Raw genomic sequence first — 26,701 nt, forward strand, 5'->3', positions numbered from 1 at the left:
GTTCACAAAGAAAGGGAACAAGAATTAGGTAAAGTAGAGATAACTAACACTAAAGATTACTGGTATGAATTGCCTTTTCCAGGGGAGAAGTGTTAGACAATAAGGCCGCAGAACCTATATTGGTATGTGAGGGGCAGTAGCCTCTACCACATGACAGGCTGACCTTGAGGAAATTCCAGAGCTGACTGACTTTCAGATAAGCTGGTTAAATTTTAAGAAGGGTGAGTGAAAGGATAACATTTTGAGCACAGCAAGGTAAAATATCGCTGGCTTTGTGGCAACATATCCCTTCTTTTACTCATAATTACAAAGTGACTTGCTGCACAGAGTAAATAAGAGAGATCATAGCAGGGTTCTAAACATGTGTACAGGTTTTTATCAAAACATTGAAAAGGTATAGATATTGTGTAGTCAGAATAACATATCCCTCCGAACAGCAAGTCATAGCCAGCATAGCAGGATGATCAGAAGACTGCTTAATAGCCACATGTTATGTAGTGGCTCAAACCTGAAAATTCTAATTGCATAATAAAACTATAGACATCCATGAAATACCTATGTTAAAGCCATATTTTCATCAGAAAAAGGTTGACAAGAGGGCATTGAAGATTATAAAAATTTCAGACAGTATAGATACACCAGTTGTGCAGAATGGCAATTGCAGAGTCAAACAAGAAAGTGCCAAGGTTAAATGTTATGGTACCTGTACCAAAACTGAATTGTTGATGGGCAGCATGAAATACAAGTTTTAAGGGTTAAGTAAATCCCAAAATGAGTGTAATAAAAAGTAATTCTAACTGGCCAAATAAAAGAATTTCATAGATAAAAGTTGGTCTTCCTGAACATCACAGTGCAGTAAATGTACTTAAAAGAGTAGACAGTGTGAGTAAGGCAGATAACCTGGAAGCAAAGCACCATAGACAAAATGTGCAGTAATGCTAGTAAGGATTATCAGGAAATTCTGGGAACTCTGTACACGAGTGTTCAGAAGACAGCAGCAGTTTACAGCATAAAATGCAAAAGGTGTGAAAAGCATTCTCTGTGGAAGAAGGGATTTGTGGTACTAGTAAGGAAACATTATGTACCTGTAGACATTACATTTGATGTAAGAAACTCTGATGCAGAGAATTGTATTAGACAAATCTGTAGCTGAAAGATTTCATCAGCCAGAAATACTTGCTATATTTCCAAAGAATTGGATAAGACCTTGGTTTCAGGGAGGAAATGTAGTTCTGTCTCATCAAGTTAAAGCTAATAGAAGTATACAGTAAAAGGTGTATAATAGAAATACAAAGACCAGGGAATTAAAAAAAAAATTGATGCAATGTGTTAGTTAAAAGTCTGCTTTTTCTGCCATTCAGTCTCTGTGTTACCATGACTTGTTTCAGGTATATAGATCATCCACTAGGCGAAACATACTGGTTTCACCTTGAGGGGAGAGCTCTTGTAGCATAGTATGGTGGTTCTCACTAAATATAAGAGTACGAGTGACACAGAAATGTATAAATAGGAGTGCAAATGTTTATAGTGGTGTTATAACGATTCCATTGTAAAAGTCATATTTCTTTAAATAAACAAAGTGTTTTGTTATGTTGTACTTTTGGTTTTAAGAAAACAGAAGGATAACTTGCTGTATTAGTAAGTTCAGATTTGTTTGATAGTGAGTTATTAGCTGTAATATAAAAAGAGGACTGAGACAAACTGAGTAAGGGATCATTTGTCCTTTATGGAAAAGATTGGATGTCCAGAGCAGTGAGTATGAAAGAGAGAGAAGAATCAATCAACCACAGAGAAAGAATAACTTGGAGAAGAAGCTGAAATCTGTTTCTGCCAGGGGAATCCAGAGAGAGTTTTCCCAGTAGTACAAGACGGAGTTAAATGTACTCGCTATTCATTTAGTTAAAAGACAAAACTTTGTTTTGATAGGAAGAACTTGCCTTATTTTTATTTGTATATAGCAAACTGCATTCTTTTTAGAAATACGGGTAGTCATAGCTGCTTTAATCTTCCATAATATACATATATGTTTGCATTCTGTTTTATCAAACTTTTTATGATTGACTCAGACCCATTGAGATGGAGCGAGGAGATATAGACTTGCCTCCCTGCAGGACTCTTGTTAAAACCCATTTCATAATTTTGTAGAAAGGAATTTCAGTGGTTTGTGTTTGAAATTTCATGAAATAGTTACAAACTGACAACTGCTGTATAAATTTATATATATGTATGTATATATATATATATATATATATATATATATATATATATATATATATATATATAGAGTCATGCACTAATATATATGTATATATAGTTTTGTGCATTGTTACATACAAATATACATTCATGCATATACATGCTAATGAAGACTGCTTACGAATACCCCTATATGTGCATACACAGGCATAGGTTTTGTATGCATGCTTGCGTTATTTTAAATGTAAGCTTCGTGATAAGTATACCATGTGCACTTTTATTTTTTTTTTTTGTTTGTTATTTACTTGTGTTGCATTATTTGGGATCTGCAATGTAATAATTACAGAATTAATTTTATATCAAACTGAAGAAGACTTAAACAGGTGAAATATTACTTCAAATATGAAAATAAAAACTTCCATTTGGATTTGGTTTGAATTATTTATCTGCATACACTGAAATATTTGCATGGCCTTCCACAAGCCTATAAATATATATACCCAAAGAAGCACCACTGGTGAAGGAGTGTGTATTGCATGCTTAATAGCTGTAGTATATGGAGTCCCATATAGGCCTCCAGATGCTGTTTGGCTAAATTTGTGCCCACATGGGTTTTCCCTGATGGTCACATTTTTTTCAGCCTCCCAGATTTTCTCTCACCTTCCAAAGATGTGCTGCTTAAATTGATTGGCTTTTGTACAACTGATTTTACATTTGTATTGTGGAGTTTTTCTTACTTGTAAAGGAGCCTTTGGCTCATTATTGTTAGGCATTGAATTAATGAAATAATTTAATGAAAACAACAAGACTGTACCTCTTATTGAGATGAACTGTATGTCAGTTACCCTTTCTAGTGTCTTCTGTTGTTAAAACATTTTTTTTCATTTCAGTTCCACTTCCTCAGCCATATCAACCAGATCCTATAGTAAACTGTCCACTTTTCTGGTGGGAGTTTAAGGGCAGCTGTTATCGGTTCTTCCCTGAGAATAAGACATGGCTAGAAGCTGAGCTTCACTGTGCAGAGTTCAGCAATGGCATCAACTCTGGGAAACTTGTATCTATTCATAGGTAAGGACAGGTTCAAAATGTACCATACTTTACCAAACAATCCTCTTGGCAGATCCTCTGCAGTACAGGGCAAGGCCACAGATTCTCAGTCTGAAAACAGATTTCATTTTGCTTAACAGCAGAAGGTGACAGTAAGCCTATCTAATGTTTTATGTGCTTTTACATTTAACCTTTCTTTCCCCTTTAGCATTTTTCCATCTCTGACATGCCTTCTTGTATACCTCTGTGGACTTCCTTTCCAGCACCTATTACAGTAATACATTACAATGGATCACAGTCCTCTCTGGGAAGGAAAATGTACTTTTACAGATACAGACAGAAGTTAGCCCATCATCTGTTCCTATGGCCCGCCTTCTCCTTCTGTCCTCTGTGTTCAGAATAACCCCTTAACATTTTTCTGACATAACCTTGTGCACCAGTTCTATGTCCTCTACCTCTTCTGACATCAAGTAAGATTAGCTATAACCCTTCTTTTGATAATATTCATTCCTATCCATCCCAGAAATCCTTATGGTAGCTTTCCTCTGGATTCCTTCCAGTTTAATGTCTTTTTTTCCTTTTATGAATTCTAGACCTATATACAGTACTCAGGGTGTGGACTGATCAAGACCTTGTAGAGAGAAAGCATTACATCTTTGCTTCTTGAAGCTAATCCACTAAGGACTCACCCCATCATTATGTTTAACACTGTCACTGTCCTCTCACTCTGCTGCTGGTAGTTCAATCCAGGTATGATAAACATTTCTCCTGCTCTGTTGCCATAAATTTGACCCCCCCCCCCAACTAGACACTTCCAGCACATCAGACTTGTTGTGGCCCAAGTTCAGTATGTTGCATTTGTTTGCCTTGAACCTCATCTACTAGCTTTTCTGCCCACTTATTCAGCCTTTCCATATTTTCTTGTAGACTCTTTTTCTCCATCCTCTACTGTTACATCTATATTTGTGACAATAATAAAGGGATTAATCATGTTCCCTATTCTATTGGATATATCTAAGACAATCGTATAAAAGGGTACTGGACTCTGGGGAGAACCCTGTGGTCTCCATTAGACATTTTCCTAATTCCTGACATTGTCCATCTCTCTAGAACATTCTGCATCCATACAGTTATTCAGTGTCAGTCCTACTCCTGACTCCTCCAGTTTACTGTCAGCTTCCTGCATTGGATAGACGTACAATTCTTCATCATGCATGATACAGGGCAGGTTATAGATTCTTAGCATATGAAACAGATGTGGTAGTTCCTTGCCCTGAGTCATGCAGGGCAGGATATACCTTCTCAGAGTGTAGAACAGATCTGCAGTCATGTTAACTCCAGTTGTTGCAATGTAATCTGATATGATTTCGGTACTAATTTATGAATTTAAAGCTGTGAACACAGCAAGTGAATTATTCACTCTGTGTCACAGTTTTATTCTGCTCTTTGACAATATGCCATATATTCCAAGGCGATGTGTCTGTCTAGAGGTTACACTGTACGATTAACTCAGTGTCAGAGTACAAATGCACACATTGTGCCATGCCATCTTCTCATTGTCTATTCATTTTATTTTTTTTAATATAATACAATAATATATATATATATATATATATATATATATATATATATATATATATATACATATACATATACATATATATACATGTGTGTGTGTGTGTGTGTGTATATATATATATATATATATATATATATTTATAATATACATATATATATATGTGTGTGTGTGTGTGTGTGTATATGTGTGTACGTGTGTGTGTCATCAAATACCAAATTTCAAAAGAGCGAACACAGAATTGAAGAAAATGATTGAAAACAACAAAACTAAATTTTTTGCAGGGGGCAATATGTATATCATCTCCTAGACTGCGCAGCAGTGGGGATAGAGCAAATTACCTGACCCCACTGCAACATGATCTTGCACAAAAAGCAGCTGACTGAAACACCATTCAAAAGAACATTCGTATATATAAGTGCTTGGGTTTACTATCAAAACTTTGAATATGTAAACGTAAACCTATCAAAAATGCGGTTTACATGTTCGATGTTCAAAATATTAATTAGGTTGGAATATCGACAACCTAATTAAGGAGAAGTTGAATTCGACTTCACAAGTCTGTTATCCCCTGTACAGCACTACGTATGGACCAGATCCGTACTGCGCAGAGCTGACAGTATTGTTTTTTCAGGGGTGCGCCCCCGACACCCACTGCTACTTATATATTCCAAGCCTGAGATCGCACTACAGGAAAAGGGTATATCTCCCGATCCGCACTGTCCCACAATCTCAGTATAAAACATCTCCTATGTATGAGCGAATGCACAGTGGCATTCGCTGAACAGGGGACTTGCAGAATTGATGGTTGGCAATATGGGAATCAGCCAACTTACGTTCGCCATTCCCATAGTCGCCTAACCGTCATTCTGAATTTTGATAGTAAACCAAGTGCTTGCTATTATTTACACCAAGAAAAAGCATTTGTTCATATGAGCATTTAATTTTTTGACCTGCGACCATATATATATATATATATATATATATATATATATATAAATATAGGCTCCCTATTTAATTATATTATGGCACTCCAAATGATGGGTGCCGACTGTCCGGAAAAAAAAACAAAAGACCAAGGATGTAGGAGAAGAACAGATCTTGAACATCTTTCTATTTGTTTACACTTCTTTTTTGCAGGGGAAATAGTCCACTGTATCCCCCCTGAACTCATATATACAAACCTTGAGATTGCCATATCTCAGAGATGGGAAAATATTCTGAGAATGGGTAAGTCTGCTTTTTCTGCCATTCAGTCTCTGTGTTTCAGGACTCGCTGTAATAAGTCCCAGCTTTTCAAATGGTTATTTTCTAATTTTATTTTCTCCAAGTCTTTTGGGCTTCTAATATCCTGATGGGAATTGACCCCATTCCTAACTAAAAGTATGATTAAAGATCATTCATATTATGTTCCTTCTTTTGTTTTTTGGCACATTTAGTTGCTACCTGATTTTTATCTACTTCTGTTTGGATTTCCATTCCCTTTGACATTGACACTGATACGTTTTGGCTAAACTAAGCAGGGAAGTCATCTTGGATTTATTTTCCTCATCTCTTAAAAATTTCACTATGTTTTGGTCTTGTGAGGTCAACAGATATGTATACAATCCTACAATTGCAGATCTATACATGTAATCAGTTTCAAGGAGGCCCATACCTCCTTCAGAATGGGGAATATATAGTCTTGGTATACACTGATTTTTATAGGTCATTTGATAAGCATGAAGCATGTATTTATATATTTGCTTTATTGTTTATATATTTGCTTTATTGTTTCAGTCCTTTGTTGTTGTCTGCACTTTCCTGCCCTGCCTCACAAGTGTTGTTGTAGTCTTAAATTTGGTGGTTTTGGTTTTGCCCACCTCTGCTGTAACTCTGATTTTGGTCACTGCTGCAGTCCATTCTCATCTGATCACAACATAGTACAGTTAGATTATTTGAGTAGGACTACCCCCCTTGCTTCTTTGACTTTGAACACTCCTCCCTGTCCTATCTCATCAGTTCAGTGTACTAAGTAGAGAGACAGCATTTGGGCAGGCCAACCCCCTTAGTTCCCTAATCTTGAACTATCTTCTGTTTCTTCCCTCTCCACTTAAAAAAACACTTTATTCAGCTGTAATTGTGTTCTTCATACTTTATTACCTTATTTTTGCATTTTTGCTGTGTGATCTTAAGTGTTCGGGTGCTTTTATTCTGCTGCATTTATTACTGCTTGTTAGTAGCCGAATTAAATGTATCTGTTATGCTAAGCATTTTAAGCTTTGGTCTTAGCACTTGTGCTTCAGGCCAGTTACTTTACATTTAAGAAGGTTCTTGTGGTCTACACTCTTGTGGACAAACCCTTAACAAAACCCTCTCTCTATAAGTCTGCCAGGCATTCAGAACACTGTATCTGGACAATTCCCATCACTTTCTCCTGCCAGTCTGGTCAACATGGGCATACTGAGACAGTATAGCAACTGCCTCATGTTTACTGACAACTCTCTTCTCCTAGCACATAATTCTTCCACCTGCGAGAGATGCATGTACATCAGTAACCTGGAGTCCATGCTCTCTCATGGCACAGTCAGTAATCCTGACAAAGAGGAGATTGCCAGCAAAAACATCACACCACTCACATCACATAACCAAGCACAACACACACACACACACTTATGTAAAGGTCCTCAATAAAAACTTACCTAAACATCAGAGACCTCCAAAACACATTCACAAACATTCCATACACAAAACCAAACACATCATACACAGCAGACATCACACCAGTGTCTCACAAGCACAGCCCATAAGGCAAAACAATAAACCATAACAGCCCACAAGACATAACAATAAACCAAACACACTAGTCATTGGTGACTCAGTTGTGAGACACACCGATGTCCCCCTCACCAGGGTGGACAAGGAGAAAATCATGGTCAGTTGTCTGGTGTCTGGTACCAGAATCTGCCACATCACACACACACTTAAGTCTTTGCACATGTACAAGTAAGACTATGTCATTGTACATGTTGGTGTGAATGACTTAAGATGTACCTCCTGGACTATATGAAGAGAGACATGATTGAACTCTCATATGACCCTAACCCTAAGTAGCATCCTACCTTCACCAAGAATGATATCACAATACCAACAAAAAATAATTGACTTCAACAATTGACTTAGTTTCTGGTGTCATTCCAAGGGGATCCAGTATTTGTCTGCCTGGGATGACATGGTCGACAGGCCTTGATGCTTTGCCAGAGAATGGACTTCACCTGTCACCACTGGGTTTCTGGATCCTGGCCAAGGCTCTCACCTCCCCCATTGTGCCTTTTTTAGGCAATGTCCCAAAGACAAACCTTCCAACATAAAAGATCTGCCAAAAAGCAAATTGTAGGTCATGCTGCTTAATGCTAGGAGCCTAAACCTGAAAACGGGCTCACTGGAAGCCCTCCTTACACTTGAAGATGCTGATGTCTGTGTTGTCACGGAAACTTGGTTCAGGGCTGTGGAGAGCACCCCTGCCTTACCAGGCTATACGGCATTCCCCACATTCTGACCGCAGAATGAATTGGGAAGACTAAGGGTGGTGGAGTCTCTATCTTCATCAAGGGCAAGCAAACCTCCAGACTGGTTTGCCAGCATGATGCACTGGAACTACTCCAGGTACAACTGACAGTTGGCAAGACACCCATCCAAGTTATAGCTAGCTATAGACCCCCCCTCCATGACTCAGGACACCCACTCCTCTTACCTGGATCTACTAGACTCCATCAAGGTACCCCCTAACACCTTGATCCTTGGTGACTTCAACTACCCCACCATAGACTGGGCGAACTATTGTTGCACTAATGCACTGTCTCAACGATTCCTCGACTTCATCAGTTCTAATGCACTAGACCAGCTCGTCTCATCACCCTCAAGGGTAGATAACATTCTGGACTTGGTTCTCCCCAACATCGGTGACCGCACCGCTCCCATAGTATGTCCTTCCCTGGTCAGATCAGATCATCGGACTGTCTCATTCTAAGTTTCTATACCACCCAACCCCCCAGCCAAAATCAAGCTAAAAAACTTCTCAAAAGCTGACTACAGCCTCCTAAGGGAGGGTATCTGTAGCTTCACACCACCATCCCCCCAGAGGATGCAAACAGCTATGCTGAACAGTGCACCAATGCAGTTTACAACTGCATAGACTCAGCCATACCCAATAGAACTAAAACCTGCTCCTCAAGGAAACACAAACCTGTTTGGTGGACATCCTCTATCAACAGGCTTTGCAACAAAAGGAAGAAACTGTTGTCCAAGCGTAAAAGGGAACAGATTCCAAATTAGAAAAGCTCCCTCCTTAGCCTCAACAAGCAAATTAGATCACTAGTAAAAACCTCCAAGGCCAATTATGAATCAAAACTAGCCTCCATAACAAAGGGAAACCATAAAGTCTTCTTTAATTACATGAGGAACCTCCATGGCAAAGCCCAGGTTTGTTCCAAATTAGTACTTAACAGTATCACTTACACTGATCCTGTTGACATTGCCAACCTGCTAGCAAATAGGTTCAGTGTAAACTTCACCCCCTGCCTCCCCATAGGCCCTTTCGACATGCCCGATTCTTGTCCTGCAACTCACATCTCTATAGATCAAGTGTTACAGGCCCTATCCAAGGCAAAAACACAGTTCCATGGAAACTGATAGTATCCCAGGATGTATGCTGCACCATCTCCAGCAAGAACTGGCATCACCATTGAGCATCCTATTCAACCACAGCCTAAGTACTGGCTTCATTCCAGCAGAGTGGAGAACTGCCATTGTCATTCCCTTGCACAAAGGTGGTACCACTACTGACCCTGGAAACTATTGCCCTATTAGCTTGACAAGTCTGATCTGTAAAGCCATTGAGCATATTATTATGGATCTCATAAACAAGGACATAGGCAATCTCCAAGCACTTGACCCCCATCCAGTTCAGATTTGTCAAGGGCAGATCTTGCCTGTTGAACCTGGTTGACTTCTTTGAGACTGTCACCAAGGCCCTGGATGAGGGAAGGTCAGTACATACAGCTTACCTTGACTTGGCCAAGGCCTTTGATACAATCCCCCACTTGGGCATTATCAAAAAGCTAACACAACTTGGAGTAAATCCCTATTTCATCAGGTGGGTGAACAACTGGCTCACCTACAGGACCCTCAAAGTCAAAATAGGCACCTCCATCTCTAACAGCAGACCTGTCATTAGTGGAGTTCCCCAGGGATCTGTCCTGGGGCCCTTAGTGTTTGGCATCTATTTCTTGGAGGTACAGGCAAAAACAAAAGGCCTGTGGCTGACCAAGTTTGCCGATGACTGTAAGTTGGGTGCTGTCATTAACTCCCCAAATGATGTTAACATACTGTAAGAGGGTCTGACAGCAACTAATGACTGGTGCCAAAGTCGTGGCCTCAAGCTAAATGCAAAAAATGTATCACCATACCATTTGGCAAAAACACGTCCCCTACTGATTACCACATCAACGGCAACCCCCTAAGCACACAACCTGTGGTGAGAGACCTGGGCACTCAGGTTGATAACCCCACATTTGACCATCATGTAGCGGCAGTGGTCAGAAAAGCCTTTTACTTGGTTCATCTCATAAGTAAAGGGATTTCATCCAGAAATAAGGAGGTTATTACATCTCTATACTCCTCCCTCATTAGACCAATAATTGAGTATAATGCCCTGTTTGGGATGTATCTCTTCAGACATCTGCACCAACTGGAAAGGCCACTGAAATACCTCACAAAGAGAATCCATGGCCTCCCAACACCTGTCCTGTGCAGACAGGCTCAAATCACTATCACTCTACTCGGTATTGTACAGATTGCTCAGGGGCGATCTGTGTCTCACCTACAAGGCAATCTTAGATCCTGCCCTACTAGTGATGCTCCATAACCATAAGTCTAACTCCTCACACACTACCTGCTCAAAAGGCCTGAACCTAATATCTGATATTAACAAAACCTGCTGGAGAGACCGGTTTGTCTCCAAGAGGCTGCCCCGTTTCTGGAATAGATTTACCATACACATCAAACAGAGCACCTTGCTGACTGTCTTCAAGCACAGCCTTGATGAGTGGATGGGAAACCACAAATTCATATCAGGGGTACCACCTGTGGCTCTCATTGACAGGGGCAACAGGTGCTGACTGAGGTTTCTTTTTGGGGTTAAACTCTTGGCTAAGCTTTTAAGGGCCCCAGGGCCATTAGCCTAGTAACCTCCTATGATCCTTCTTGTTTTCCTGACCAATCAAACAGCACCTTTTGGGACCAGTCAAAGACAGGAAGAACAAATCGATTTATAGCTTGGACTTTGTTCCTAGATGTCAGCTCTGTTTTCAGTATTCATTTTAGTTTTCTGAAATATTCTTTACTATGTCTTATTTGCATTTGTTCATGTTTTTTGTTGATCCTTCATCAATTCCCAAATATTTATAAACTACCTGTTGTTCAAGTTCTTTTATATCTTTGAGTGCAAATAATTCACCCAGTCAATGATAGGGTAGTTAAAGTTGCCCAAATCTATAGTGTTAGGATGTATATTGATACTCTCAAATTGATTCAAATAGGCAGGATGGGTGTCCTGATTCATGGAGGGGGTTCTGTAGCTGGCAATGACTTGAACAGGTGTTCTACCAACAGTTAATTGTACCTGAAGTATCTCTAGGGCATCATACTGTCTGACCAATACAGAGGTGTATTTATCCTTAATGAATATTGATACACCACCTTGTTTAGTTTCCTTGCCTTCAGTTTGTGGTCTGAACATGTAGAAGGAGATGTAACTTGGTATAGCTGGGGTGCTCTCCACAGTCTTGAACCAGGTGTCCGTGACTGCACAAATGCCTGCGTCCTCCAGGGTGAGGACTGCTTCCAGTGAGTGCAGTATCTTGTTAAGACTCCTAGCGTTTAGCAACATGACCTTGAAGTTGTTTTTGGTTGGTATTTTTACGTCTGGAGTTTTGTCCTTGTGGCACTGCCTAAAACAGGCACTATGGGGTGGCAAGAGCCTTAGCCAGTAGCCAAAATCGGTTAAGGGCAAGACAAAAGAGCAGTGGTGACAGAGTCACCCTGGAATGTCCCCGTTTGAATTTTTATCCCTGGAATAATAAATTGTCCTTTGTCATGGTTTAACTGTAGAATGGTTTGCCACTGTTTCATGGTCACTGTAATGTATTCAATCAGTAGAGGGTATTTCTTATACATTTTAAGCACTCTTTTATCTATGAATGTGGGATACTGTCAAATGCTTTTTTGTAGTCTGTCCACGCCATACGTAGATTCTTCCCCTTTTTGCAGTTCTCCAGTATGACTTTATTTAACAGCAGATGATCCTTTGTTCCATATGACTTTCTTTTGTTACTTTTGTTCTGTTGCCATGATTGAGGTTTCTTCTAAATGACTATAAACTCTGTCAGCATAATTTCCAGTGTATAGCTTATACATCGTCAGAAGGCAAGTTATTGGTTTATAGTTTTTAGGATAGCTTGGAGGTTCACTCTTAAGTAGTAGTATTGTTTTTCCTGTTGTTAACCAGGTTGATGCCTGTTCAAGTTGCGCATGTAAATAGTTCTTACTCATAGCTAAATCTTCTTATAAAGATGTTAATACTTTTAGCCAGAAGTTAGGTACTCCATCTGGGCAACGGGTTTTCCAGGTAGAAGCTTTTTTTTAAATTTGTTTCAATCTCTCTGGCTTTTACTTCATCCCATTTCATATCCTGTACATTTGAACTTCTTATTCTTTATTTTACTTCTGTCCATTCCGCATCTTTGTTATATTTCACTGGATCTTCATATATATTTCTCCAAAATATATCTATTTCTTCTTTTTAGGCGGTGTTTCAAATCTTTTTGCCTTATTTCCCAATTCTCTATAAAACTTTTTTGGGTCATCAATATACACATATATGAATATATAGATGTACAAACATTGATCTGTCACAATGTCTGCATTCAAAACACTGACCACATAATATCTAAGACTCAAAATACTGACTGAAACTGCTCATGCTCCAAGAGAGCATGCAAATCCAAAACTAATGTTTTTTGCAGGGTAGGTCACACAATAGCTAGAGAAAGAACATATTCCCTTCCTTGCTAAAACAGCACCCTTATCAATATTTTGAGTTTTGTCAGTGTTCTGAATGTTGACATTGTGACAGATCATTTTAGTGGATCCACACACACACACACACACACACACATATATATATATATATATATATATATATATATATATATATATATATATATATATATATATATATATACATATAGGGTCTATAGTAAATCAAGGAATGCTTAAAATAGTGAACACTGATTTATCGACCCTTTAAAAGCGAAACCTCACAATCTCTAAGACACAGAACAGTGATTTTTTTTCCCAGGGGGAAAAAAATACTGTTCCACGAAAAAAAAAAAAAAAAAAAAAGTTAAAAACGCAAAACAAAGTGGGGGGGCTTTTCTGTGCCACCAACACCACCCCTGCCTAAATATACCAACTCTGAGATTGCACCACAGTGGAGGAAATGGCGAAGTACCGAAAACGGCCCAGCAATTTTTTCCCTGGGTCTCTTTGGGATTGTTAGGTTTCACTCTTTAAGGGTTTATAAATCAGCGTTCGCTATTTTGAGCGTTCGCTGATTTAATATAGACCCTGTGTGTATGTGTATGTGTATGTATATATATATATATATATATATATATATATATATATATATATATATATATATATATATATATATATATATATATCTATATATATATATATATATAGACACACACACACACACACACACACACACACACACACACACACACACACACACACACACACACACGAGTCCTTAATTTACTCAACTTTCTTTAAAGTCAGCATCTGCTTTTTTTAATACACTTTGGTGGACAAAACAGGTAATCAACAGTTTTACACGTGCACTGCATTACCTGGCTTGGGGAATATGCCCTTTCCCCAGTATTGTGCAATCTCGTAGTTAGAATGTATAATTACAGAGGGTGTAAGGGGGTGCAGGTGGGGCTTGCCACCTGCACAAAAACATTGTTATATTATTGCATGCTCTGAGCTTATGTCTTGGAACATACACAGGGATGTGTCAATGTTTTTATACTGTGTCGATGATAGTGACATTGACATTTGGGTGTTTATTTTAAGTACACCTATTATTACGAATTCATCAGGAAACACTAAAGCCCTGCAGATTTACTCATATGTGTAACAACAGGGAAAACTATTGTATTAGCTTTGAAAAGACTTGCTAGTTACCTCAGAGTAGCTGAAGCCACACTTATGCTCATCTTCCTCATTTATAAATTATTTAATCAAGACTACTGATTGCCCATGGCACCTAAGCGGAAGGGCAGAACTTTGGAAGCTGAAGAACAGAACTTTATCTTTATAATTGGAGAGAGTGCCTTTGCTAAGATAGCTCTGTCAGCATGTGGCAGTCTGACCTACAGAGTCAGGAAGTGTCACATCTTTCGGATATTTAGACAAAAAGCATTTGTATCACGTTATCGAAAGATGAAAATAACGAACGCTCTTTCATCGAACCTAAAATATCTAAACCACATAATATCGAACATTCAGAACAGCAAATTTTTTCTCAAGGAAAAAATTTGCTATTCTGAAACACATACTCACAACACAAGCACACCTAAAAAACATCAATACACACACATATACTTATAATCCTACAACTAACCCTACACTAAACTATACATACACTACTATGTATCCACTTACCTTAAACCAACCCCTAACCCTAAGGTCCGTCACTATCACACACTCACCAAACCCGTGCCCTAACCCTAACTCACTTAACCCTCCCCTAACCCTAACTCACCTAACCCACGCCCTAACCCTAACTCACCTAACCCACGTCCTAATCCTAACAACCACACAGTCACACACTTACCTGAACCCGACCTGTAAATTTCCACCACAGCGCTGAAAATAGCGAAGGCACAGAACCGGCCAACTGAATTCTTTCCCTAGGAAAGAATTCAGTGTTCTGCAGCTTCGCTCAAAACGGTTCGATATTAGAACATTCGAAGTTTTAAAACTTCGATGTTCTGATATAGACCCGACTAAAATTACGTAAACATTTACAGGAAGTTCAAGTATAGTAGTTAAATGAGTCAGTGTATAAAACATTTTTTTTATCTTCAAAATTTTATTTATTTATTTATTTTATTTTACATTTGTTTACCGGTAAGATCCAACTGGACAGAGCTCTCCATTTTCAGTGGAGGCCTGGGGAGAAAAGCTCCAGAACAACTGCTAACATACTATACATAAGATATTTACACATTCAGTTATAAAAATATAGCAGACAATAACATATGATTGCATAAAATATTTACATAAGCATAGTGGTTTAGTTATACAATTAAAAGTATAGCAGGTAGTAACATTTGATTGTTGTTCATATAGTATGTTTAGTAGAGATAATCTTGAAGATTACTGAAGAGTACTGAAGATAAGACAAGAAAGGAAAAACTAAAAAAGGAGGAGAATATAGACAAGTTCATATGAGGTGCATTGACATTTTAAGGGAAAGCTTTTCAACTTAGTCTAGGGGAGAGTTAGTGGGTTTAGATGGGGCAGTGGGGAGTAGGCGGCAGTGAGTTGGTAAGTAATGTGTGATAATATATAGTGCATCTCTGGGAGCTTTAAAGAGGAGGTTGGATAGTGGGTAGGGGAAAGGAGTTAGAATATGTCAGCCAGGTGCTAGGCATTTGCATGTCCAGGAGTTGATTAGGTGGAAAATAAGCTGTTTTTTGAAGATGGTTTTATTAGGTTGCACCCTGATTTGTAGTGGTAGGGACTTCCAAGTCTTGGCAATGTTGCTAGAATACAGGGAGTCACCAGAGCTGTAATGGCTTTTGGAGATTGTGATTAGTGCCTTGTTAGTGGATCAAAATGCAACAAACTATTTTGTTTCTACTTTCTTACCCACATCTCTAATATGCTTGGTGCATTTGTTTGTGTTATTTGTACTAAATGTATCTATACAATGTTTGCCGTCTGTGCTGAGTGCAGTTTTCCATCTTGCCACCACACAAGCAGTCTAAAGCTTTAGACACGGTTGGTAAGAAAGTATAGATGTTAAGTTGTTTATCTCACCTTCATTCTTGCTGCTTGGGTTCGGAGCCGATCCCCGGCTCCGACTCGGCCATCTACTAAAGCTCGAGAGCTATTTACTGGCTCGAGGCCTCCCCATATCCCACAATGCTTGGCGCTAGATACCCAGATCTCGTTTGCCGCTTCAGCTACAAGGTTGCGATTTTACTGGCTCAGGTCGTATTATTCCTTTTTTTTGTATTATTAGCTAAAAATTTACCTTGTATTTTTAGTATATTTAGATAGTCTTCCCTTTTAGTGTAGTTAGACTGTGTATCCCCTAGTTTATCCCACCTAGGAAACTCGTTTTATGTTAGAGAGTTTCTCCCCCCCCCCGTTTCTTCTCTTTAGTGGCTAACCCCACCCCTTTGGTACTTAATAGGAGTAGTGTTTAGCCTTATAGTATTTGTATATTTTTATTAAGGATAGTTGTTGTTGTTATTAAGTGTGGTGATAGTTTTTTGTAGTTATTATTGTTAGCTTAACTAGTGCGGGTGTGTGAGTGTTTCTGTGTGTCTTGTTTAAGCACTAGTATAATTTTTCTCTCTTTAGTATCCCCTTGCCAGTATGTCCAAGGATACTAAAGTTTCAGGCTTCAAGAAGTGTGACTCGTGCTGTCAGAAGATGTCTCTGACAGACGGTCACACTTCTTGTGTGTATTGCTTGGGTTCCCTACACCTGCAGGAGCGTAGGAACAAGCTTATTTTGAGAGGCTTACTTAAGCCAGAGGGATTCCCGGCGAAGCCTCAGTTGGGGAAATCCTCAAAGCCCGCCAAATCGCCGGCTGCCACTTTGGAGCCGTCGCCAGGGGGAGCATCTTCCTCCTCTTCGGTTCCGGCTGGAGCCGACATCTCTAGACTTCAATCAGCTCCGCCTTTAGTGTCGGAACCATCTTTGGGCTGAAAACGTTCTAGGTCCCCTTGCCTAGAATCGGTTCGTTCGGCTCCGAGGTCACCATTGCTTCAGTCTGAACGAAGCCATAGGTCCCACTCCTCTCGGTACTCCAGGCTATCTGATCATGACTTGGAGAGGGTGGTCAGTAGACTCCTTAAATCGCAGGCCCTGGCCCAAATGTTAACCAGCCCTTCTCAACAGACTGTGGCTGTCATGGTGTCTTCAGCAATTCCTCCTCCAACTCCCCCTTTGCGTTCGGAGCTGGTTGGGGCTCGAATCTTGGAAACGTCGGAGCCGATACCACACCTTTCGGCTCCTTCGTCGGCTCTGATCTGTTCACTGGTTCCTTCCTTGGAGGGATCTGGGCACCGGGACTCCCTCATCAGCTCCGAGGGGGCGAGTGGCATCGGACCCTTGTCCGACCCCATTCTCCCTCTCGGGGCTTCGGCGCAGCTGAGCTCAGCCCCGACATCGGCTACGGAGCTGTCCCTCTTGGTGCCGGGAGGGGTTCACCTCTCTTCGGAGTGGGGACCTTCTGCTCTGCCTGATAGGGGCGCCTTCGAGGTCATGAGGAGCGTGCTGACTCCTGAGTTGGCTCCTCGATCGGCCCCTTCGGCTCCTTCCCCATGGTGCCTGCATCGGTCTCTGCCCACCCTCCTGACCCCAAGCGTGGAGAACAGATGCTCCAGGTCGCCCCATTGGGCGTATCTTCCTCTTCCGAGGCCTCCCCTGATCTTTCAGAGGAGCCCCCTCGGAAGAGAAAATGTAAGAGGAAACATGTCGACTCCCCCGAGTCAGTCACGTCTGATACCGACTTGGAGGATTCGGAAGGGTCACCAAGATCCCCCTCTGAGGATGTCTCTTTTTCAGACATCCTAGAGATCCTTAAGCAGAGGCGGAACTGGACTGCCTGTAACCCTTCCGAGGACCAGTCGGTATACCTGGACGCGTTTGGTTCTCGCCCTTCCACCTCCTGGGTGTCTCCACCCTTCAACCCGCTCATGGAAGTAGTGGCTCGAAGGGCGTGGTCAGCCCAGGACACAGTGGAACCAACTCCCCGTTTGCCCACTAAGTTCATTACAGCCCCACCCAACAAACAATTTTTGACAAAAGGTGTCCCCATTGATGCCATGGTGGTGGCAGCAGCCATGAAGAAGGAGTTGGCTGACCCTTCGGTGCCTGTCCATTCACCTAATAAAGAGTCTAGGACAATGGACAGGTACGGGAAGCGGTTGTTTTCCTCAGCGACCTTTTCCATGTGGTTGCTGATTTATCTGTGCCACTTCACCCACCTTCAAAGGGATCTTCTCAAGGAACTGGATGATACCCTTCAGGATCCATCAGCCGTGGGGGCTCAAGATAAGATTAACTCCCAGCTGGCGACCCTTAACTCAATCGTCAACTCCTCCATGCGGCTCATTTCTTATGCAGCCGATGGGGCGAGTAGGGCCGCAGGTACAGGCGTGGCTTTGAGAAGACATGCCTGGATGCGGTTATGTAACTTTGCTGACCCCTTTAAGGCATCCTTCACCAATACCCACTTCGATGGTTTGGCTCTGTTTGGACCACAGGTGAAGGATACACTTACCAGGTGTGAGCAGGAAGTCAAGACTCTCTCTGCCGTGGGAGTCCATTTTTCTATTCCCTCTAGACCATACCCTAAAGGTCAGAAGAGTGGGAAAATGTGGTTTCGGAAACCCCAGGGAGTCGTGACTGACACACGTGGCGAGTTTCCCTCCAGGGGCAGGGGAGGGAACAATAATAGACGCCGCCCGAGAGGCAGAGGGGGTCCGCAAAATCAGGCTAGCAGAGAATCTTTCTCTGACAAACCCTTTCAGCACCCCTGAGGGGCTGCCCGACTGTCCACCTTCTGAGGCAGTCGGGGGAAGATTGCTACTGTACCCAGAAGCCTGGCAACTCCTCACACAAGACAAATGGGTATGGTCCATCAGATCCGAGGGTTACAAAATCCCCTTTGTCCACACCCCTGTACAAACAACCAAGTCCCTTCCAGATGTTCCACCCGGTCTAAGGGAACAAGCAGTGCCAGAAATTTCAAAACTGCTAGAAAAAAGGGCCATCCAGCCAGTCCCAGCAGACCAGCAAGGATCCGGAATTTACTCCAAGTTCTTTTCGGTGCCAAAAAAGACAGGGGACTGGAGACCCATTTTGGATCTCAGCAGGTTAAACAAATCTGTTCAAAGAATGAAGTTCCGGATGGTCACACTTCAGTCCATTCTACCCTTTTTGGGTCAGGACAATTGGATGTGCTCCATAGACCTTCAGGATGCGTACTACCATATCAAAGTGGACAGGCGCTCCAGAAGGTTTCTCCACTTCCGGCTGGGAGCCAGTCACTATCAATTCAGAGCCCTGCCCTTTGGTCTCACCACAGCCCACAGGGTGTTCACCAAATGCATGGCAGTGGTTATGGCTCACCTGAGACGGCGAGGATTCCAGGTGTTTCCATATCTAGACGACTGGCTCCTTACTGCTTCCACCAGGCATCAGCTACTGCAAGCCAGGGATTATACCATCCAAACTTGCTAAGAGCTAGGTATCTCAATAAATTTTGAAAAATCTGCATTGTCACCTTGTCAGTCTATAACCTTTATAGGCACAAGATTAAATACAAAAGATCTGTTCACAAAACTTCCTCTAGACAGAGTGTCAGACATTCGCCGGCATGTGCAGGTCTTACTACAGTGCAAGAGGATTCAGGCCAGATTTGTACTAAAAACATTGGGTCTCATGGCAGCAGCAATCATACTAGTTCCCCTGGCTCGTTTTCACATGCAGATTCTTCAATGGATGCTTTTTACCCAATGGTCCTTTCAGCAACTGCCGATGTCTCACAAGATAATAATCACTCAATCATGCAAAGACCACCTGGCTTGGTGGATGGTCTCCCCTCTAGTACTCCAGGGCAGACCGTTTGTTCTTCCTCCTCCTGTTGCCACAGTGAGCAATGATGCCTCCCTGATCAGGTGGGGGGGGGGGCATTTTCAGGGCAGGACTGTCCAGGGCACTTGGCAACCTCTAGATTACCACCTGCACATAAATGTCTTGGAGATGAGAGCGGTGCTTTTAGCGTTGCGAGCTCTTCAGGACTCTCTAACCACCGGGACTATTGCAATTCAAACAGACAATATGTCTGTAGTGTGGTACATCAACAAGCAGGGCGGAACCAAGTCCTATCCCTTATGTCGAGAAGCACTCAGACTCTGGCAGTGGGCGATCTCCTCTCAATGGTTTCTTATAGCAACGCACATCCCCGGGAAGTCCAACGTCATAGCGGACAGGCTAAGCAGAGCTATTCTCATGCCTCACGAGTGCTCTCTCAATCAGTCAGTAGTGGACAAAATTTTCCGCAGATGGGGTCAACCTTGCTGCGACCTTTTCGCAACTCCTCTCAACAGCAAGTGCGTCGATTTCTTCACTCTCTTCCCCCTTCCCGGCCACTCCCCCAGAGACACTCTAGTTCACGATTGGCCCCGGGGTCTTCTGTATGCATTCCCACCTTTTCCCCTAATTCCCAAACTAATTCGGAAGGCGACCGCATTGGGATCCAGGATGATCCTCATTACCCCTTACTGGCCTCGACAAATTTGGTTCCCATTCCTGCATCGTCACCTGCTGGAGCAGCCTTGGAATCTGGACCCAGTGCCAGACCTCTTGGTCCATCAGTCGGGCGGGCTGCACCGATCCCTTCAGTCTCTCAACCTTACGGCTTGGTTGCTCCACTTCCAGCCTTAGCCAGGCTTCCACATATTTCTCAGCCGGTGCGTGAAATCATCCTTTCTTCACACAAATCTACCACCAGGAAGACTTATGCTAGTAAGTGGAAACGTTTCTCTTTCTGGGCAGAGGCTAGGAATATAGATTCCTTTACAGCCCCTGTCCATCACGTTCTAGATTTTTTAGCAGAACTTTTTCAAGCTGGCTCCTCGTCTGCCACCATTAGGGTCCAATTAGCTGCTATTGCAAATTTCCACACTAGCCTGTCAGAAACCAGCATCATGTCCCACAAACTTTGCAAGGCCTTTCTTAAAGGGACTATTTTGCTTAGGCCCCCAGTCAGAGATATCCTGCCTCCGTGGGATTTAAACTTGATTTTAGCTTCCTTGATTCTTCCCCCTTTTGAACCTGCGGCTTCCTGTTCCTTAAAATTGCTCTCCTGGAAGACTCTCTTTTTAGTAGCCATCACCTCAGCTAGGAGAGTCTCGGAACTTCAAGCCCTCTGTATTCGTCCTCCTTACCTTGTGTTTCATAAGGATAGAGTTTCACTAAGGACTTATCCTTCGTTTCTGCCGAAGATACCTTCCAAAACAAACCTGAATCAGGCTATTGATCTACCTGTCTTTTTTCCTAACTATTCGAACAAAGCTGAACAAAAGTTACACCAATTGGACGTTCATAGGCAATTACGTTTTTATTTGGATAGGACTAAGAAAACAAGAAAATCAGACCAACTCTTCCTGTCCTATGCTGAGGGCAAACAGAGACTGGCAGTTTCTAAAGTAACCTTATCCAGGTGGTTGTCCTCTATTATTACTTTGATTTATTAACTGAGACATAAAGAACTCCCTACTAAACCTAAAGGTCATTCCACCAGAGCATTAGCTACTTCGGTAGCTTTTCAAGCAAGACTACCAATGGAATCTATTTGTGCTGTAGCCACATGGGCCACTCCTCATACTTTCATTTCACATTATAAGTTGGATATGGCCTCTAGGAGTAGAGCTGATTTTGGTTCCACTGTGCTCAAGAGTCTGTTCTGATGAGCCACCCAGGACTAAGGTGCTAGGGACGCTGTCCCAACCAGCAAGAATGAAGTGAGATAGACAACTTAACATTAAGAAGTTATGTACCTACCATAACGTTCCATGTTAGTTGTCTTCTTCTCGCCTTCTTTCTTGCATCCCACCCTCCATCCCCGTAGCCTGGACAGACTGAAGAGAGTCCCTTTTTGAGGCCTTCTTCCTCTGGCTAATTCTTATCTGGGTTACATCCTTCCTCTGTTTTACTACTGTAGGTAAACCTTGTAGTTTGGACAGGTGTCCTTGAAATTTTTCTATGGTGTTAGCTCTGCCAAATGAGATCTGGGTATCTAGCGCCAAGCATTGTGGGATATGGGGAGGCCTCAAGCCAGTAAATAGCTCTCGAGCTTTAGTAGATGGCCGAGTTAGAGCCGAGGATCGGCTCCGAACCCAACCAGCAAGAAAGAAGGCGAGAAGAAGACAACTAACATGGAACATTATGGTAGGTACATAACTTCTTATTCTGTGCCACACTGGGGCTCGCAGCCTTTAACTCTTCATTTCATTTGGTCAGCTTCTAGTCCCCCTTAGCAAACCAGGCAATATGGAAGATTTTCTGCTCCCTCCCTCAGTCTACCTCAAGAAGTAGGTGGTCAGGGCCAGGTCTCTGGAATAAGAATGGAATTCTACGTAGCCATCTGTGGTTTTGATGGTTCTGATGGTGTAGTTAGGGCCAAAGACTAAGGCAAATGGCTACACAAGATGGCTTCACTGAGACTTTCTGGTCTGGATGCACCCTTTAAAGGGGAAGTTCTGTTTTGTCAGCCCTCTTCAGAGAGGAATATAGGTACTCACTATACTGTGTTGTGTTATGTCTGTAAAAATGTATAAATGTATATAGTGTGCATATAACAATATTAATTGTAAATAATGGCAATATTGTTCTAACTAAAGTATATTATAGTGTATCATGCCAGAACTTGCCTCTTTAAGAAGATAAAACCTGGCTATAGTAAGTCACTGAGCAGGATTTGTGAGTGAATAATTAATGAGCCATAAGAGAGAGCCAAGGAATGACCAAAGCAGAGAGCATATACTCTTGCCCAGGGGAACTGAGGCCAGAGCAGTAGCTGTGTATGAGGAGGCAGGGTGGGCTTTAGACCATTTGGACTTGTTTGGCCCAATAGGGCACTGATCTGTCAGGGCGCTCTGTACTAGACTATGACAGGGTCATTATGCCTTATGTGGCACAGAGATTTGCCTGAGAGACTACAGCAAAGCACAGTGTATTTTCTTAGTGACAGTCTTGCTTCTGAAATAGCTACAAGTCTTGTTAGTGGAGCAGACATTTGTTGTCATGCAAGTCACTAGTGGTTGTTCCAGTATTATTAGTAATTGCATCATCACACCCCTTATGGCTCCTGGCATTAGCTGTTTATGCTCCCATAGTGTCAGTTACTGTTGCTGAGTGCTCAACAGGATTTTCAGCCCAAAACAGGTAGGAGTAACCAACTGTTTTTGAGTACATTTCCATTTACTGTCTCAGAAGATAATAAGATCATGTTTGCTCCTTTTTGCATGTACCTCACCAGACACCTGCAACAGCTGGAGAGACCACAAAGGTTTCTCACCAAGAAATTACAAGTTACACAAAACAAGTTTTACTTGGAAAGACTGGAAGCCCGTCACTATATTCTGTCTCCTACAGGTTGCTAAGGGGTGACCTGTGCCTTGCTAACAGGGCAGTCTTGGACCTGGCCCTGATGGAAATGCTACACATTTGTGAATCAAACTGCACGAGGGTTGCTTGCTCCAGGGATCTTAACCTAGCTTCTGACATGAACAGGCCATGCTGGAGAGATAGATACATCTCCCAGAGACTGCCACTTCTATGGAACAAGCTTCCAGTTCACGTGAAACAGAGCCCCTCCTCGACCACCTTTGAACACATCCTTGATCAATGGATGGGTGACCCTCAAATTCACGTCTGGGGTAGCGCCCATCTCCCTCCTGGACTGAGGAAGTCATTAACTACCATAGACCTTATCTCTGCAAATTTCACTTGCCTAACCACTGACAACTGGGGCAACTCGGGATAAATATGGTTAGGCTTGTAAAGCCTAGTAACTTATGAACCTATTATAGAAAGATGAGAAATCTGTGTGGATTTTGCAAGATCTCCCTACATACATGTGGGTTACCTTAAAGTATTCTGATTTCCTACTACTTCCTGAAAAATGATGCTTTGTGACTACTTTAAATTACAAATAAGCGACAAGCTGGATATAGATAACCACAGAAGCAGCTAGGAGACTCAAAAATGTATTGTTTAAGCATGTTCATCAGAATGTAGCACAGACTTCTTCAGAAACACTTAACAAGTAGAATCACACTGTTTAAATATCCCTCCCGCACATAAACACATGACAAAGTTAAACAAGCAAAGCTTGACAAAGCATAATAATGTCAGCAATACATACTAAGCAAAGTTAAAAAACTATGCAAATAATCACACAATAAAAACCATATATGATATATAGAATAAGAATGCAATTTCAAAACACTGCTGCTGATTAATGTTGGTAATGTTGGCACTTCTACACTGGCAATTGTTGACGCAATACTGTACATGCTCCAAGGCTAATCCTCAGAACATGAAAAGAATAAAACATTGTATTTTGCAGGGGGGAAGGCTCCCCCATACCCCCACACCCCCTGCTACTTATTTATTCCAATTACAAGATCATACAACCCACAGAGAAAGGGCATATTCCACAGCTCTGGGATTGTCTGTTTTTGTACAACTGTTGACCATTTGTCTAGCTGATCAAAGGGTATTAAGGTGTTAATAATATAGAGGCTAACACACACACACACACACACACACACACACACACACACATATACACACAAACACACGTATAGATCTATGTCAGTTGATTGAGTTTTCAGAAACTCGAAATTCATATCGGCGACATGATATCTTTAAATTTCCAAAAACAAGAACATTAGAAAAAAAAACACAAAACTCTATCTTTTTTATATGTTTTTGCAGGGAGGCAAACCCCCCTGCACTCCTCACCCCTGCAAATTATACATACCAGCTCTGAGATTGCACTACATTCAGGAAAATGGTAAATTTCCCAGTCATCACTGTAACACAATCTCCATTCACAAGCTTCGCGTTTTCGGAAATTCAGTCATATTGTCTCGCCAATATGAATTATGAGTTTCTGAAAACTCAGTCAACTGATAGGGTTCCATACATATATATATCTATATCTATATATGTGTGTGTGTGTGTGTGTGTGTGTATGTATATATGTGTGTAGATATATATAGATATATATATATAGATGCATATACACACACACACACATATATATATATATATATATATATATATATATATATATATACACACACACACACACACACACACACACACACACACGTATACACATATATAGGGCCCATACAAGCCTAGCCAAAAAATGTACCCTGGCTTTCACCACCCAAGAAAATTATTTTTCTGTGCCCCTGTCGAGCAGAGCCACAGAAGTGATCCCCGGGGTGAATTTCCCATTTCCCATCCAATCATCAAGATTTTTCTTGAAGAGTGCTAATGAGGAGCTCTGTTTGACATAGATAGGTAGTCTGTTCCAGAGTATGGGAAGTCTCTGGGACAGGAATCTATCTCTCCAGCATGTTCTGTTTATTGTGGTGACAAGGTTTAGGTCCCTAGAGCGTGTAGCTCAGAGGGATTGGGATTTCTTTAAGTGGAGTATGTCCAACAGCTCTGGGTTTGACATAGCTTTGTATGTTAGGCAGAGATCGCCCCTGAGTAGGCGATATGCGATGGAGTAAAGTTGTAGTTTTTTTAGACGGTCTGCATAGGGCATCTGTTTGAGGCCAGTAATCCTCTTTGTGAAGTATTTCTGTGGTCTTTCCAGTTGTTGTAGATGTCTTGTGAGGTACATACTAAAAGGGGCGTTGTACTCTATAATGGGTCTAATGAGTGATGAGTAGAGGGGAACAATGACCTCTTTTTTTCTGGATGAGAATCCTTTTGTGATGAGATGAGCCACATAGAAGGATTTCCTGACCACTGTGGCGATGTGATTATCAAAGGAGAGACTACTGTCCACCTGTGTCCCAAGGTCTCATCACATTTTCGGCATTAAGTAGACTACCAGCTATGTGGTAGTTCATGGGTACAGAGTTTTTAACAAAGGGGATGACAATACACTTTTTGGCATTGAGCTTCAGGCCATGGCTTTGACACCAGGTATCTGTCTCATTGAGGCCCTTTTGTAGTTTGTCCACATCGTTAGGAGTTTCGATTATGGCTCCTAGTTTGCAGTCATCTGCAAACTTTGTTAGCCAAAGACCTTCTGTGTTGGCCTGCACTTCAGAGAAGTAAATACCAAACAGGAGAGGACCCAGGACTGAAGCCTGTGGTACTCCACTTGTCACTGGTCTGATGTTGGATTTGGAATCCGCTACTTTCACAATGTGGGTTCTGTCCATGAGCCAGTTGGCAACCCATCTTGTGACATAGGTATTTATACCTAGTTTAGTGAGCTTATCTATAATTCCAGAGTGGGGGATGGTGTCGAAAGCCTTGGCGAGATCTAGATAAGCTGTGTGAACCATTTTACCCTCATCTATGGCTTTGGTGACTGCTTCAAAGAAGTCATTCAGGTTTAGGAGACATGATCTGCCTTTTACAAATCCAAACTGGGTAAGGTCAAGAGTTTGGATATTACAAATGTCTTTGTTTATGAGTTCCACGATGATACGTTCCATGACCTTGCAGACCAGGCTCGTCAGGCTAATGGGGCGGTAGTTCCCTGGGTCCGTCGTGGCTCCTCCTTTGTGGAGTGGGATAATCGTTGCGGTGCGCCATTCAGTGGGTACAAAGCCTGAGGTGAGGCTATGATTGAACATGGCACTTAGGGTGCCAGTTCATTCTGTAGTTCGTGTAGAATGCAGCCTGAGATATTGTCAGGTCCCATGGATGCTGTGTTCTTGGCTTTGGAGTGTGTGTTTTTTACCTGTGCAGCCGTGATTA

At 41.8% G+C, this 26,701-nt stretch overlaps 2 protein-coding genes across 2 annotated transcripts in view; both read left to right on the forward strand.

Moving 5' to 3' along the window:
* SIRT7 (sirtuin 7) overlaps nt 1-26,701 on the forward strand; it is an 885,398-nt gene that overhangs the window by 252,910 nt on the left and 605,787 nt on the right. The window lies entirely within an intron of this gene.
* LOC122800097 (low affinity immunoglobulin epsilon Fc receptor-like) overlaps nt 1-26,701 on the forward strand; it is a 263,352-nt gene that overhangs the window by 102,676 nt on the left and 133,975 nt on the right. The window contains exon 4 of the mRNA XM_044069624.1: nt 3,087-3,264. Within this exon, the coding sequence (XP_043925559.1) occupies nt 3,087-3,264 (178 nt within the window). The remainder of the gene's footprint in view (nt 1-3,086; nt 3,265-26,701) is intronic.

The sequence above is a fragment of the Protopterus annectens genome, chromosome 4.part0, assembly GCF_019279795.1.
Source record: "Protopterus annectens isolate FY-2018-M chromosome 4.part0, PAN1.0, whole genome shotgun sequence".
NCBI classification, from domain to species: Eukaryota; Metazoa; Chordata; order Ceratodontiformes; family Protopteridae; genus Protopterus; species Protopterus annectens.